This window comes from Protopterus annectens, chromosome 14.part0, assembly GCF_019279795.1.
Source record: "Protopterus annectens isolate FY-2018-M chromosome 14.part0, PAN1.0, whole genome shotgun sequence".
In the NCBI taxonomy this organism is placed as follows: domain Eukaryota; kingdom Metazoa; phylum Chordata; order Ceratodontiformes; family Protopteridae; genus Protopterus; species Protopterus annectens.
Genome location: NC_056748.1, coordinates 538,036,544 through 538,053,503, shown reverse-complemented (window position 1 = coordinate 538,053,503; position 16,960 = coordinate 538,036,544). Strand labels below are relative to the sequence as shown.

The 16,960-nt window shown below is 40.1% G+C and overlaps 1 protein-coding gene across 1 annotated transcript in view; it reads right to left on the bottom strand.

Moving 5' to 3' along the window:
- SFTPD (surfactant protein D) overlaps positions 1–16,960 on the bottom strand; it is a 362,436-nt gene that overhangs the window by 123,030 nt on the left and 222,446 nt on the right. Inside the window, exon 7 of the mRNA XM_044056287.1 lies at positions 16,192–16,308. Coding sequence (XP_043912222.1) covers positions 16,192–16,308 — 117 coding nt within the window. The remainder of the gene's footprint in view (positions 1–16,191; positions 16,309–16,960) is intronic.

The window sequence follows — 16,960 nt, the reverse complement described above, 5'->3', positions numbered from 1 at the left end:
AATAACTACTGTTTGTAATAAAATGTTCTTCCTTTTTGAAGAAAGGCTGATGCGTATTAAAATAATATTACTGTCCAAAATGTTATATAATATTTATACAACCACTTTCATAACAAATATAAAATAATTAAATAACTGAGCCCTAGAGCGGCTTATTGAAATCACATAATAACATGGACTAATGATGTAACTGTCTTTTCTAAAACTGAATCATACTCCCTGCCTTCAGTTCAAAAGACCATTTTATACTGATTAGATAATCATTATTACACCAAACTGAAGTAAATACAGTTATTTGTGATTATTCTCCATTAAAACCTCTAGCCTTTGTTTTGGATATTATAAGCAATAAAAATCAGTGGACCATAAAAATATTATAATAGTCCTTATAATTGACTAATTCAAATAACAGTAATATTATATTAAAATCATTTAGAAACTATATTTATAGACAACCTAATATTATATTTTTATGTATTTTGCCTATTGAATATGCTCCCAGATTTATAGATAGCAATAATTGTAGTAAAAACATATAATTTCAACTTCATAATTTTCTCTTCTGGTCTAACTGTTTGAATGGGGTTAGCATATTATCAGTATAAACAATAGGCTCAGTTATCCATTTTATCACAGAAACTGGGGTTTGATCAGTATTGGTTACATTTCTAGCAATCATTTTAAATCGAGTTGCTGGCTACTGAGACTTGTCTGCATATATCAACTGGACACAAGCTGATTTAAGTATATTTTTCTGCACTTATTTAAGATTTGAGTCGGTAAATATTGTGTGTCTTTAATTCAGTAAATATTGTGTCTCTGTCTCTCTGCAGTTAAATTGCCTGAAGTGTGAAAAAGTGTAGCCGTCCGAGCTCACTGAATGTTGTTAGACTGCTTTGAAATTCCTTTGTTAGTGTTAGTTAGCTTGGGGGTTTCTGCTAGCATTAAAATCTGTGTTGGTTACATTTCTTGTAATCATTTTAAATCAAGTTGCTGGCTACAGAGACTTGTCTGCATATATCAACTGGACACAAGCTGATTTAAGTATATTTTTCTGCACTTATTTAAGATTTGAGTCGGTAAATATTGTGTGTCTTTAATTCAGTAAATATTGTGTCTCTGTCTCTCTGCAGTTAAATTGCCTGAAGTGTGAAAAAGTGTAGCCGTCTGAGCTCACTGAATGTTGTTAGACTGCTTTGAAATTCCTTTGTTAGTGTTAGTTAGCTTGGGGGTTTCTGCTAGCATTAAAATCTGTGTTGGTTACATTTCTAGTAATCATTTTAAATCGAGTTGCTGGCTTCTGAGACTTGTATGCATATATCAACTGGCCACAAGCTGATTTAAGTATATCTTCTGCACTTATTTAAGATTTGAGTCAGTAAATATTGTGTGTCTTTGATTCAGTAAATATTGTGTCTCTGTCTCTATGCAGTTAAGTTGCCTGAAGTGTGAAAAAGTGCAGCCATCTGAGCTCTGTGAAAGTTGTTAGACTGCTTTGAAATTCCTTTGTTAGTGTTAGTTAGCTTGGGGGTTTCTGCTAGCATTAAAACCTGTGTTGGTTACATTTCTAGTAATCATTTTAAATGGAGTTGCTGGCTACTGAGACTTGTTTGCATATATCAACTGGACACAAGCTGATTTAAGTATATTTTTCTGCACTTATTTAAGATTTGAGTCAATAAATATTGTGTGCCTTTGATTCAGTAAATATTGTGTCTCTGTCTCTCTGCAGTTAAGCTGCCTGAAGTGTAAAAAAGCGTAGCCATGTGAGCTCACTGAAAGTTGTTAGACTGCTTTGAAATTCCTTTGTTAGTGTTAGTTAGCTTGGGGGTTTCTGCTAGCATTAAAATCTGTGTTGGTTACATTTCTAGTAATCATTTTAAATTGAGTTGCTGGCTACTGAGACTTGTCTGCATATATCAACCGGACACAAGCTGATTTAAGTATATTTTTCTGCACTTATTTAAGATTTGAGTGAGTAAATATTGTGTGTCTTGGATTCAGTAAATATTGTGTCTCTGAATCTCTGCAGTTAGCCATCTGAGCTCACTGAAAGTTGTTAGACTGCTTTGAAATTCCTTTGTTACTGTTAGTTAGCTTGGGGGTTTCTGCTAGCATTAAAATCTGTGTTGGTTACATTTCTAGTAATCATTTTAAATCGAGTTGCTGGCTACTGAGACTTGTCTGCATATATCAACCGCACACAAGCTGATTTAAGTATATTTTTTGCACTTATTTAAGATTTGAGTCAGTAAATATTGTGTGTCTTTGATTCAGTAAATATTGTGTCTCTGTCTTTCTGGAGTTACGTTGCCTGAAGTGTGAAAAAGTGTAGCCATTTGAGCTTTCTGAAAGTTGTTAGACTGCTTTGAAATTCCTTTGTTAGTGTTAGTTAGCTTGGAGGTTTCTGCTAGCATTAAAATCTGTGTTGGTTACATTTCTAGTAATCATTTTAAATCGAGTTGCTGGCTACTGAGACTTGTCTGCAAATATCAACTGGACACAAGCTGATTTAAGTATATTTTCTGCACTTATTTAAGATTTGAGTCAGTAAATATTGTGTGTCTTTGATTCAGTAAATATTGTGTCTCTGTCTCTCTGCAGTTAAATTGCCTGAAGTGTGAAAAAGTGTAGCCATCTGAGCTCACTGAAAGTTGTTAGACTGCTTTGAAATTCCTTTGTTAGTGTTAGTTAGCTTGGGGGTTTCTGCTAGCATTAAAATCTGTGTTGGTTACATTTCTAGTAATCATTTTAAATCGAGTTGCTGGCTACTGAGACTTGTATGCTTATATCAACCGGACACAAGCTGATTTAAGTATATTTTTTTGCTCTTATTTAAGATTTGAGTCAGTAAATATTGTGTGTCTTTGATTCAGTAAATATTGTGTGTCTGTCTCTCTGCAGTTAAGTTGCCTGAAGTGTGAAAAAGTGTAGCCATCTGAGCTCACTGAAAGTTGTTAGACTGCTTTGAAATTCCTTTGTTAGTGTTAGTTAGCTTGGGGGTTTCTGCTAGCATTAAAATCTGTGTTGGTTACATTTCTAGTAATCATTTTAAATCGAGTTGCTGGCTACTGAGACTTGTCTGTATATATCAGCCGGACACAAGCTGATTTAAGTATATTTTTTTGCACTTATTATGATCTGAGTCAGTAAATATTGTGTGTCTTTGATTCAGTAAATATTGCATCTCTGTCTCTCTGCAGTTAAGCTGCCTGAAGTGTAAAAAAGTGTAGCCATCTGAGCTCACTGAAAGTTGTGAGACTGCTTTGAAATTCCTTTGCTAGTGTTAGTTAGCTTGGGGATTTCTGCTAGCATTAAAATCTGTGTTGGTTACATTTCTAGTAATCATTTTAAATCGAGTTGCTGGCTACTGAGATTTGTATGCATATATCAACTGGACACAAGCTGATTTAAGTATAATTTTTTGCACTTATTTAAGATTTGAGTCAGTAAATATTGTGTGTCTTTGATTCAGTAAATATTGTGTCTCTGTCTTTCTCCAATTACGTTACCTGAAGTGTGAAAAAGTGTAGCCGTCTGAGCTCTCTGAAAGTTGTTAGACTGCTTTGAAATTCCTTTGTTAGTGTTAGTTAGCTTGGGGGTTTCTGCTAGCATTAAAATCTGTGTTGGTTACATTTCTAGTAATCATTTTAAATCGAGCTGCTGGCCACGGAGATTTGTCTGCATATATCAACTGGGCACAAGCTGATTTAAGTATATTTTTCTGCACTTATTTAAGATTTGAGTCAGTAAATATCGTGTGTCCTTGATTCAGTAAATATTGTGCCTCTGTCTCTCTGCAGTTAGTTCCCCACCCCCCGTCCCTGTTTCTTGTTGTGGTCTTAATCTTGGTGGCTTTGGAATTTCCCGCCCTTGCTGTAAATCTCTTTTTGCACACTCCTCCTGGGCCCGTCTCGTTTGCTCACTCAACTGAGTACAGTGAGATCATATTTTGATTTTGGATACTCCTACCAGTCCCATCTCCTCTGTGGTGTACAGAGATAGCACTTGGGAAGGGCATTCCTCTATAGTATCTTAATTTGCTCTGTTTCCTCCATCTCAAAAAAAAAAAATTGCACTTCATCTGCCTTACTGTATTTGTGTTTCTTCCTACTTTATTACCTTATTTTGCTTTTGCCTCTTCTTAAAAGTACTCAATGGAATTTATTCTGCTGCCTTTATTACTGCTTGTTAGTAGCCTGATTAAATTGTAACTGTTATTCTAAGGCCCTTGCTTTAAGCACTTGGGCTTCAAACCAGTAGTTTTACATTAAGAAGGTTTGTGGTCTGCACTGTTGTAGTAGGACAGGTAGCGTACATCCTTCTAAGTTGGGAACTGCTGATTGAAGGCTCAGTGTCTGTTATTCTAAAAGGGCATTAGTTCTGGGTTAAGGACTTGGGCTTCCGTCCAGTTATTTTACATTAAGAAGGTTTGTGGTCTGCACTCTTGTGGGAGGAGAGGCTGGATTCTGCCCTTCTGAGCTGGGAATTTCTGGTTAAAGGCTTATTGCACATACTTACTTGAACTGTTTCTTTCTGAAATCGGTATGCCTTGTTTGCTGTAGCATAGACTAGATTCAGGCTGGCTGGATCTAGCTTTGTTTGTATAACTTGTGTACTGATCCAGGCCGTCTTTTTTGGAGAAGGTTTCTCTGTACCCTAGTGGCCGGACTGTGCAGTTAGAACTTGTCTGGTTGAAGACTGCTGGAACAGGGCTCAGTTTTAAGCTTTTTAACTGGTTAATTGGATAAACTAGTGTTGTTTTGATTGTATCTGCTCTAGTTTCTGGAAAAAAATATATATACACACATATATATATATATATATATATATATATATATATATATATATATATATATATACTTGTTTCTCGCCTTTCTGAACTAGTATAGTCCAGTTTTCATGTTATTGCTGAATCCAGGGCTGTGTTACAAGTTTCTGTGTTGCCATACCTTACTTGGATAGAAGGAAGTTTCTCTGTTCACCTGTGAGAGAGGGGAGCTTTGAGCAGGCTATCTGTCCCTGGAAGAGTGGTTTCAGTCCAGAAGTTAGTAGTTTATTGGCCTTTTTGGGCTCATTTTGATTGTGTCTGCTCTATTTTCTGAAAAAAATATTATATACTTGTTTCCCGCCTTTCTGAACTAGTATAGTCCAGTTTTCAGGTTATTGCTGAATCCAGGGCTGTGTTACAAGTTTCTGTGTTGCCATTACCTTACTTGGATAGAAGGAAGTTTCTCTGTTCACCTGTGAGAGAGGGGAGCTTTGAGCAACCTGTCTGTCCCTGGAGGAGTGGTTTCAGCCCAGACGTTAGTAATTTATTTGCCATTTTGGGCTAATTTCTATCTCTTTCACTTCCCTGCTATAAAAACCTCATTTGCACAGCAAGTGCCTTCCAGGTGTTCTGAAGAGTCTACAGCAGCAGAGAGACAAAAGAGTGACTTTGGAGTGATTAATTATCACTTTTCTGCTTTTCTTGCTGTCTTAATTAATTCTGCCTAAACGCCAGTTATTTTAGCGAATATATGATTTAAAAAGTTTGTTATTGTATACAACTCCACACAACTCCTCATGGTGTCCTGCAGAGTGATACAGGCAACAGAGAGACCCAAGAAAGACTTTTCCAGATTGGAGTATTTTTTTCTCTGTTTTTTGCCCCGACTGCCTTTTCCCGCCTAAAAAGCAAATTTCTAACTAATTTGTGCTTTAAAAAGTTTAAATTACATTTGCCTTCTGCTTTTTACAGTTTTTGCACTTGTTTTATATCAATTTAAGTCATTTTTGTATTGTGTAACTGTTGTAGGCTACACACTAAAGTGCGCTAGCCTGTTTATAGCATTTACAGTGTTTTCTGTGTGTTTTTCTGCTGTTTCCTGAAAAAAAAAAAAAAAATATTCTCTTTTCCCGCCTTTGCTGAACTAGATTAGTCCAGATTTCAGGTTTTGCTGAATTCCGGACTGTGGTATAGTTTCCTGTGTTGCCCATATCCTTACTTGGATAGGAGGAAGCTTCTCTGTTCACCAGTGAGAGTGGAGAGCTTTGAGCAGCCTATCTGTCCCTGGAGGAGTGGTCTCAGTCCTGAAACTAGTAGCTTACTGGCCATTTTGGGTCAATTCCTATCTCTTTCAGTTTCCCTGCTTTAAAACCTGCAATTGCATGGTTTTGTGCCAGTATACAACTCCGTACAGCTCCTCGTGGTGTCCTGCAGAGTGATACAGTCAACAGAGAGACCCAAGAGAGACTTTTCCAGATTTAAGTATTTTTTTTCTCTATTTTTTTGCTCCGACTGCCTTTTCCCACCTAAAAAGTGAATTTCTAACTGATCTGTGTGCGCTTTAAAAAGTTTAAATTACATTTGCTTTCTGCTTTTTATGTTTTTTGCACTTGTTTTATATCAATTTAAGTCATTTTTGTATTGTATAACTGTTGTAGGCTACACACTAAAGTGCGCTAGCCTGTTTATAGCATTTACAGTGTTTTCTGTGTGTTTTTCTGCTGTTTCCTGAAAAAAACAAAAAAAAAATTTCTTTTCCCGCCTTTGCTGAACTAGATTAGTCCAGATTTCAGGTTTTTCTGAATTCCGGACTGTGGTATAGCTTCCTGTGTTGCCCATATCCTTACTTGGATAGGAGGAAGCTTCTCTGTTCACCAGTGAGAGTGGGGAGCTTTGAGCAGCCTATCTATCCCTGGAGGAGTAGTCTCAGTCCTGAAACTAGTAGCTTATTGGCCATTTTGGGTCAATTCCTATCTCTTTCAGTTTTCCTGCTTTAAAACCCACATTTGCATGGTTTTGCGCAATTTTGTACATAGCATCGGGCAGCGCCGTTTAAACAGGTTTAAACTATTCCTGGCTCCACAAAGTCTGCTGTTCACTTTTTCCCTTAGAACTGTTCTAAATCTCAAAGTAAGCACTCTATTTTCATTCTAAAGCCCTGCACTTGCTCATATAAGTAATCTTATAAGTAAGCACTAACAAACTAAAGCACTACACCCTCTTATACTCCCTTTAAGTACTTGGCTCCCTATTGGTCCTTTTTGATCAGTCAAAAAGTAGTTCCTTATACTATTCTGGCATGTCCAAAAGTCAGTTTCGAGTTTACTCTCCAGTCCAGCTGGTGAATCTGGGAATCTTGAGACAATGTTACAACTGCCTTATGTACACAGACCACCCTCTCCTCCTCCCAACAAGCTCAAATATATGTGAAAGATGCAACTATATAGCCAAACTGGAGGCTGAGCTCTCTCAACCCAGTACTGACGCAGTCAGTCAGGAGGAGAAGGTAACCACACACACCACAAATCCAGTCTCACATAGACCTATTGCAACAGCAAACCAAACACATAAACACACAAAAACATACTTGGAGGCTCTAAATAAAAATCTGCCCAAGCAGCAGAGACCTCCAAAGCAGACATCCAAGCAACCGCTACCCCACAACAATACCCACGTATCACATAGTTCACAAAGTCAGTGTGCCACACAGTCACAGCCCTTAAGGCTAAACAACACACCTAATACACTTGTAATAGGTGACTCTATTGTCAGACACACTGACGTCCCACTCACCAGGCTGAACAAGGAGAAGGTCACTGTAAGCTGCATGTCAGGTGCCAGGATCCGCCACATAACACAAGCACTCAGGTCACTCCAAAGCACGTACAAATATGACTCCGTCATTGTTCATACTGGTGTGAATGACCTGAGACGTACCTCCCTGGATACATGAAAAGAGACATAGAGGAGCTCTCTGATCATGTAGCCCAGGCCGGTCTGACCCTGACCTTGAGTAGCATCTTACCCTCACCAAGAATGATGCCACAGTATAAAGACAAAATGATCAATTTTAACAATTGGCTAAAGTATTGGTGTCATTCAAAGGGGATCCAGTGTCTGTCAGCCTGGAATGACATGCTCGACAAGCCATGTTGCTTCGCTAGGGACGGCTTGCACCTGTCACCCCTGGGCTTTCAAATACTGGCTAAGGCTCTTGCCTCCCCCATAGTGCCTTTTTTAGGCAAGGCTCAAAAGACAAACCCAACTCCATAGACAACACAAGGAAAAAGAAACTAAGGGTAATGCTGCTCAACACCAGAAGTCTAAACCTCAAGATGCACACACTCGAGGCTCTCCTCAGTATAGAGAATATTGATATCTGTGCAGTAACAGAAACCTGGTTCAAGGCTCCCGAGAGCACCCCAGCACTACCAGGTTATACCTCATACCATGCTTTTCGGCCCCAAAACTCAGACTGAACCACAAAAGGAGGGGGAGTATCCATATTCATCAAAGATACCCACACCTCCAGGTTAGTGGCACTGCACAAAGCATCGGAGACCATCCATGTGCAACTAACAGTGGGCAAAACTGCCTTTCAGTTTATAGCCTGCTACAGACCACCCTCCCAAACTCAGGAACCCAACTCGGCTTTCCTGAGAACACTGGAGAATATGAAGGTCTCTCCAAACACCATTATATTGGGTGACTTCAACTACCCAAACATAGACTGGGAGCACTACTCAAGCCACAACACCCTCGCCCAATGGTTCCTAGAATTTATAAACTCAAATGCTATGGAACAACTGGTCACCACTCCCACAAGAGGGGAAAACATATTGGACCTGATCATCACCAACATGGAGACTCTATGTTCCATACCAGAGGTATACCCCTCATTGGTAAGATCTGACCATAAATTAATCTCACTGGACATCCATATTCCATCCCCACCCCCAGCCAAGGAAACCACGGTGAAGAACTTCTCAAAAGCAAACTTCACACTTTTCAAAACCGAGGTGGAATCCTTCAAAGCTCCCAGGCCAGTGGAAAATACAGCCCAAACTGCAGAATCCTTTACAAACACATTCTAGGGACACCTACAGGAATGCATGGATCATGCTATCCCAAATAAAACCAAGACTCATTCCTCCAAAGGCAGGAGACCTGTCTGGTGAACCCCAGACATAAATAAGCTATACAACAGAAGGAGGAAGCTACTACATGATAGAGCAAAATACCAAAAAAGAGAAGGCATCTCTGATCAGTACTAGCAAGAAACTACAATCCTTCATAAAATCATCTAAGGCCAGCTTCGAAAGAAAAATTGCACAAGACACTAAAGATAATCACAAGGCCTTCTTTAGTTATGTCAGGAACATGGGTGGCAACTCCCAGATATGCTCTGAGTTAGTGCAAAATGACAAAAAATACACTGAACCCACAGACATTGCCAACATCCTGGCAGACAGGTTCAGTGCAAACTCTCCCCCTTCCCCCCCAAAAGAGCAAATGTCTATCCCAACAGAGTATACCCTCCCTGACATCACAGATGCACAGGTGAGACCTGCCCTCTCCAAAGCAAAAAAAACAGCATCAATGGGACCGGATGGTGTCCCAGGCTGCGTCTTACATGAGTTCCAAGAAGAACTGAACCCTCACATAAAGTCACTGTTCAATATCAACCTTACTACAGGATAGGTACCCAAGGAATGGCATATAGCAACAGTGGTCCCACTCCACAAAGGTGGTGCACACAATGGACCCCAGAAACTATCGCCCTATAAGCCTGACTAGCCTGGTCTGCAAAGCTATGGAGCGTATCATCATGGAACTCATAAACAAAGACATTGGGAACCTCCAAACACTGGATCCTACCCAATTTGGCTTTGTTAAGGGCAGATCTTGCCTCTTGAACCTAGTTGGCTTCTTTGAAACAGTCACCAAGGCCATAGATGAAGGGAAGGTAGTCCACGCAGCCTACCTGGACCTCGCAAAAGCCTTCGACACAATACCCCACTCGGGCATCATAAATAAGCTCACCAGCTTAAATATCAACCCCTATGCCACAAGATGGGTTTCAAACTGGCTCAGGGATAGAACCCACATGGTCAGAATTGCAGGTGCTATGTCAGACTCTAAACTAGTTACAAGTGGCATCCCACAAGGCTCAGTCCTGGGACCTCTCTTGTTTGGTATATATTTCTCTGAGTTACAGGCTAACACAGGAGGACTATGGCTGACCAAGTTCGCAGATGACTGCAAACTGGGTGCCATAATCAACTCGCCAACTAACACAAGCATCCTCCAAAAGGGTCTCACAGAGACGGATAACTTGTGCCAGAGCCATGGCCTAAAGCTAAATGCCAAAAAGTGCATAGTCATCCCCTTTGGGAAAAACAAAGTGCCCACAAATTACCACATAGGTGGTAATCCATTAAGTATGGAAGAAGTAATTAGGGATTTGGGGACCCAAGTAGATAGCAATCGCTCCTTTGACAATCACGTTGCCAAAGTGGTTAGAAAGGCCTTCTATATAGCCCCCTTATCACAAAATGGTTCACATCTAGATCAAGAGAGGTCATTGTGCCCCTCTACTCATCACTCATCAGGCCCATAATTGAATACAATGCCCCATTTGGGATGTACCTTACCCAACACCTGCAGCAACTGGAAAGACCCCAAAAGTACCTCACCAAGAGGATCAAGGGACTCAAACAGATGCCCTATGCAGTTAGGCTAAAGAAACTCCAGCTCTACTCGGTTGCTTACTGCCTACTCAGAGGCGATCTGTGCCTGACGTATAAAGCCATGTCCAACCCAGAATTAATGGACATGCTCCACCTCAGGAAATCCAAATCCCTTAAAGCTACACACTCCAGGGACTTAAACCTCAGCACAGAAATAAATAGGACATGCTGGAAGAACAAATTCATATCCCAGAGGCTCCCCTCACTCTGGAACAAAATCCCAATCCATGTTAGGCAGAGCCCCTCAATGACCCTCTTCAAGAGAAATCTTGACGAGTGGATGGGAGATCGTAGGTTTACCCCTGGGATCTCTTCTATGTCCCTACTAGACAGAGGCACAGTAAACTAACCTTAAAAGGGCTATCTTCTGTGACCTACTATACAGAGGCACAGTCAACTAATCTAAAAGGGTGGTGAAAGCCAAACACACTCTGGCTAGGCTTATAAATGCCCTAGAGCAGATAGCCTAGTATCAACCAAAACCAAATCAACCAAATCCACCACCTCAAAACATAACACATGCAACACATACTTCAATAAATCAGTGTGTCAAACAATCTCAGCCCTTAAGGCCAAACACCATGCCTGATACACTAGTAATAGGTGACTCTATAGTCAGACACATTGATGTTCCGCTTACCAGGCTGAACAAGGAGAGGGTAACGGTGAGCTGCTTATCGGGAGCTAGGATCCTCCACATAACACATGCACTCAGGTCACTCCAAAGCAAGTACAAATATGACTCCGTCATTGTCCATGCCGGTGTGAATGACCTGAGACGTACCTCCCTGGACTACATGAAAAGAGACATAGAGGAGCTCTCTGATTATGTAGCCCAGGCTGGTATGACCCTGACCCTGAGCAGCATCTTGCCCTCACCAAGAATGATGCCACAATACAAAGACAAGATGATCAGTTTTAATAATTGGCTCAAATACTGGTGTCATTCTAGGGGGATCCAATGTCTGTCTGCTTGGGATGACATGCTGGACAAGCCACGCTGCTTCGCAAGGGACAGCTTGCATTTGTCACCACTGGGCTTCCGGATATTGGCTAAGGCTCTTGCCATCCCCATAGTGCCTTTTTTAGGCAAGGCTCAAAAGACAAACCCACCTCCTTAGAAAACAAAAATGGAAAAAATTAAGGGTAATACTGCTCAATGCCAGAAGTCTAAATCTCAAGATGCAGGCTCTCGAAGCACTCCTCAGTATGGAGAACATCGATGTCTGTGCAGTAACTGAAACCTGGTTCAAGGCTCCTGAGAGCACCCCAGCGCTACCAGGCTATATCTCGCATCATGCTTTTCGGCCACAAAACTCGGGCCAAACCAAAAAGGGAGGGGGAGTGTCCATATTCATCAAGGACACTAACACCTTCAGGTTAGTGGCAACACATGAAGCATCAGAGACCATCCAGGTGCAACTAACCATAGGCAAAACTGCTATACAACTGGTAGCATGTTACAGACCACCCTCCCAATCTTAGGAACCCCATTCAGCCTTCCTGAAGACATTGGAGGATATGAATGTCTCACCAAACACCATCATATTGGGAGACTTCAACTACCCTAACATAGACTGGGTGCATTATTTTAGCCCAAACGCCCTACCCAAAGGTTCCTGGAATTCATAAATTCAAATGCAATGGAACAGCTAGTCACCTCTCCCACAAGGAGAGATAATATACTAGACATGATCATCACAAACATGGGGACAAAGGGCTCCACACCGGAAGTATACCCCTCACTAGTGAGATCTGACCACAAACTAATCACCCTGGATATACATATCCCACCTCCACCCCCAACACAAAAGACTACAGTGAAAAACTTCTCAAAAGCCGACTTTACACTTCTTAAAACTGAGGTGGTATCCTTTAAGCCCACTGGGCCAGTGGAAACCACATCCCACAATGCAGAATCCTTCACAAATGCTTTCTACGGACATCTCCAAGAATGCATGGATCATGCAATCCCAAATAAAACCAAGACCCTCTCCACCAAGGGCACATGTCCTGTCTGGTGGACCCCAGCCATAAACAAATTGTATAACAAAAGAAGGAAGCTACTGCACGACAGAACAAAATCCCATAAAGAGAAGGCATCTCTGACCAGCACTAGTAGAAAGCTACATTCTCTCATAAAAACATCCAAGGCCAACTTTGAGAGAAAAATCATTATGGACACTAAAGATAACCACAAGGCCTTCTTCTGCTATGTTAGAAACCTGGGCGGAAACCCTCAGATATGTTCAGAGTTAGTTCTCAATGACAAAAAGTACACTGAACCCACAGATATTGCCAACATCCTGGCAGACAGGTTCAGTGCAAATTTCTCCCCTCCCTCACCCCCAAAAGAAGAAATACTTATCCCAGCTGAATGTAACCTCCCTGTCATCTCAGATGTCCAGGTGAGAACCGCCCTCAGCAAAGCTAAAAACACAGCATCAATGGGACCTGACGGTATCCCGGGTTGCGTGCTACGTGAACTCCAAGAGGAGCTAAACCCGCACATAAAAATGCTATTTAACCTTAGCCTTACTACAGGATATGTACCTGAACACTGGCATACAGCAACAGTAGTCCCACTCCACAAAGGAGGCACCTCTACAGACCCTGGTAACTACCGCCCCATAAGCTTAACCAGCCTGGTCTGCAAAGCTATGGAAAGAATCATTATGGAACTCATAAACAGAGACATTGGGGACTTACAGACACTTGATCCTACCCAGTTCGGCTTTGTAAAGGGCAGATCCTGCCTTTTGAACCTGGTTGACTTTTTCGAAACAGTCACTAGAGCCATTGATGAGGGCAAGGCAGTCCATACAGCCTACCTGGACTTGGCTAAAGCTTTTGACACAATACCCCACTCTGGATCATAGACAAGCTCAACAGCTTAAATGTAAATCCATATGTCACAAGATGGGTTGCAAACTGGCTAAAGGATAGAACTCATAAAGTCAAAATCGCTGGAGCCATGTCAGACTCAAAGCCAGTCACAAGTGGTGTCCCACAGGGCTCTGTCCTGGGACCCCTCTTGTTCGGCATTTATTTCTCAGATGTGAAAGCAAACATGGGAGGGTTGTGGCTGACAAAGTTCGCAGATGATTGCAAACTAGGCGCCATAGTCAATACACCAGCTGACACATACATCCTACAGAAAGGCCTCACTGAAACGGACAACTGGTGCCGGAGTCATGACCTTAAACTAAATGCCAAAAAATGTATAGTCATCCCCTTTGGGAAAAACAAAGTACCCACAAATTATCACATAGACAGTAACCCACTGATTATGGAAAAAGTAATCAGAGACCTGGGGACCCAAGTTGATAGTGACCTCTCATTTGACACCCATGTTCTCAAAGTGGTTAGAAAGACTTTCTACCTTGCCCACCTTATCATGAAGGGATTCACATTCAGATCAAAGGAGGTCATTGTACCCCTATACTCCTCCCTTATCAGGCCCATGATTGAGTACAATGCCCCATTTGGTATGTACCTCACCCAGCACTTGCAACAGCTAGAGAGACCCCAAAAGTACCTCACCAAGAGGATCAAGGGTCTCCAATATATGTCATATGCTGCCAGACTAAAGAAACTCCAGCTCTATTCAGTAGCATACCGCCTACTCAGAGGTGATCTGTGCCTGACGTACAAGGCCATGTCCAATCAGGAATTGATGGACATGCTCCACCTCAAAAAATCCAAATCCATCAGAACCACAAGAGCTAAAGATTTAAACCTCAGCACAAATATGAATAGGACATGCTGGAGGGACAGATTCATAACTCAGAGGCTTCCCATACTCTGGAACAGAATTCCAGTTCATGTTAGGCAGAGCCCCGCACTGACTCTCTTCAAGAGAAATCTTGACGAGTGGATGGGAGATCGTAGGTTTACCCCAGGGGTCATCTCTGTGTCACTACTAGACAGAGGCACAGTAAACTAATTCTGTTATGTAAGGGGGTCTTCACTGTGTCACTACTAGACAGAGGCACAGTATTCTAAATCTATTCTGTACACTTTTGTACCATTACATGGGGTGGCGAAAGCCACATCACTATGGCTAGGCTTATAAATGCCCCAGGGCAGATAGCCTAGTACTAAACTATAAACTATGAAACTATAACCTATGAACCTATGAACCTATAATATAAGATTAGTACTACAGGATAAAAAGCTTAATGACTGAATCTGAAAAAGTAAAACTACCATAAACTCCTAGAGTACTTTTCAATTACCATTATTTTAAAGGGAGATGTAAAACCCACTTTATCGTGTTTATCAATCAATTCTAGAATTAGACTTAAAAATAAATGAAAATTGTTGGAAATATAATAAAAATATATCCTTAAAGATGATAATAATCAGTGAGAATGACTATATCTAGTATGTATTGAAAAATATGCATGTGGAAATATTTGCATGTAGTCATTCATACCCCTAACAAATTCAAGTAATATTTATAAAACTGGAGCAGAAGTCCATTGGAGATGCAAAAATTAAATAAATAACAATAATAATAGTAATAATAAACACTCTCAAATCATGTTAGTATCATTTGTTTCATAAATGTGAGAAGTATGGGAAATATTAAGGAAATACTTTGGTCTGAAAGTACATTTTCGGATTTGCTCATACCAACAAACATTCCAGTTACAAGATGTATACATGTATGATAATATCCTCTAATGTAAGCATTTTGGAAATAGAAAGGCTATTACAATGAACTGAAAAAACAAGTATCAACTAATATAATGAAGTTTATTAATCTCCCCTCTGCTGTATGCCGCAAAGAAATAAATTGTATTATATTGATAATAAAAAAATACTTATTTTAAATGCTAGATACAACCGAAAATGTTAATAGAGAACTGCAATTAATTGTCATCTGAAAATGAATTGAACATTGTAATTATAATGGCTTTTTTCAATCAGCTTGGTATATTTATATGTTTTGATTCATATTATTTATTTATGTACATAGTTTTGTATAAATTAGTTACAAAAAAATCTTACTGGAGGAAAAAAAGAACAGACAGGATTTATCCAGTACTGAAATATGTATAGTCAAACATGTTATTGTTTAATGTGTATCAATAGTTGAAAGAAGAACATGTGACTACAACAAGAAAGTCTATGGGGTGGAACTCAGAAACACATAACACACTTTATAATCCTGCCTCAAGCAAGATTGTTCATTACATTACAAGGAAGTGATTCAAAGACTAATGTACTACTACAGCGGTATGAAGCCCCAAGCAAGAAGTGCTACAGTGGTCTTGTTTGATATTGCTGCATCCACGTATGGTGGTCCAGGGATGTAGTTAATGCAAATAATCATTTGCTATGAGCTGAGCCTTGATGGTCCAGAGGACCCCTGCATAGAATGTGTGCTGGGTATTTTGGCTTTTGGAGTTTTGATCTTTTCTGTTTGGTATAATGCTGTTCAGCATTTAGGCCATTCATTATTATAAATGTATTCACTGGTTCTGAAGTTGTTAACTCTCAGAGAAAGTAATAATGCATCTGTATTGATAATTACATTTAGCTGACTGTTTCCAGCAAAATGGATTTCAGTGAGTCCGTCAGCAAACAGGTGATTAAATGCCACATAGTGTCATTGAAGAGTCATAGCATACAGTACCAGCATTCACAACAGTGACATCTTACCTTTTAACCCTTGGTCTCCCTTTGATCCTGGTGAGCCAGTTGACCCCTTTTGTCCAGCTGGGCCAGCATTTCCTAGAGGACCCTGGGCTCCCTTCATTCCCTGGGCTCCTGCTAGACCTGGATATCAAAACAGCATTTTAACAATGTCTTGAAGGATATTGACAGTAAAGCAGTGCATCATATTGTCAGGTACCTCAGTAATTAACATATTTGTCTATGCTATATCCATTTGTCCATAGTAATTATATCACTTCTGAAGTAAATGGTTTATCCAAAGCCTGTAGGCCTAGGATTAAGGTACAATTAGAGCAGAATTTCTTGCATAACAAGCAGTAGAGACCATAAATATTTGTCCAGAAACACCATATTTTTAGCACATGCAGTCTTGTGACTTCTGCATGCAAATAATATTGGTTCGTTGTGTGAAAAAATGAAAATAACAAGATCAAGTCTGCTAAGTATTAACTATATATATATATATATATATATTTTTTTTTTTTTTTTAAGTTCCAGCTCTGTTATCCTTACCCTTGGAATCCATCTTTAAAAATGACATAATCTCATTCAACACATTGCAATACTTCTGACATCCTATTTTGCACATGAAGAACATATGAAATACAGTGTAACATGATGATGAAAATCAGAGCCAAGATGAGCCAGATCCTGCATCATAGAAGGATGCATCCCTTACTGTGGCACAGGTAACTTAATTGGTGTTATGGTGCATTTATGTTAATATTCCTTTCTTAAAGTGTTGACATTTTAC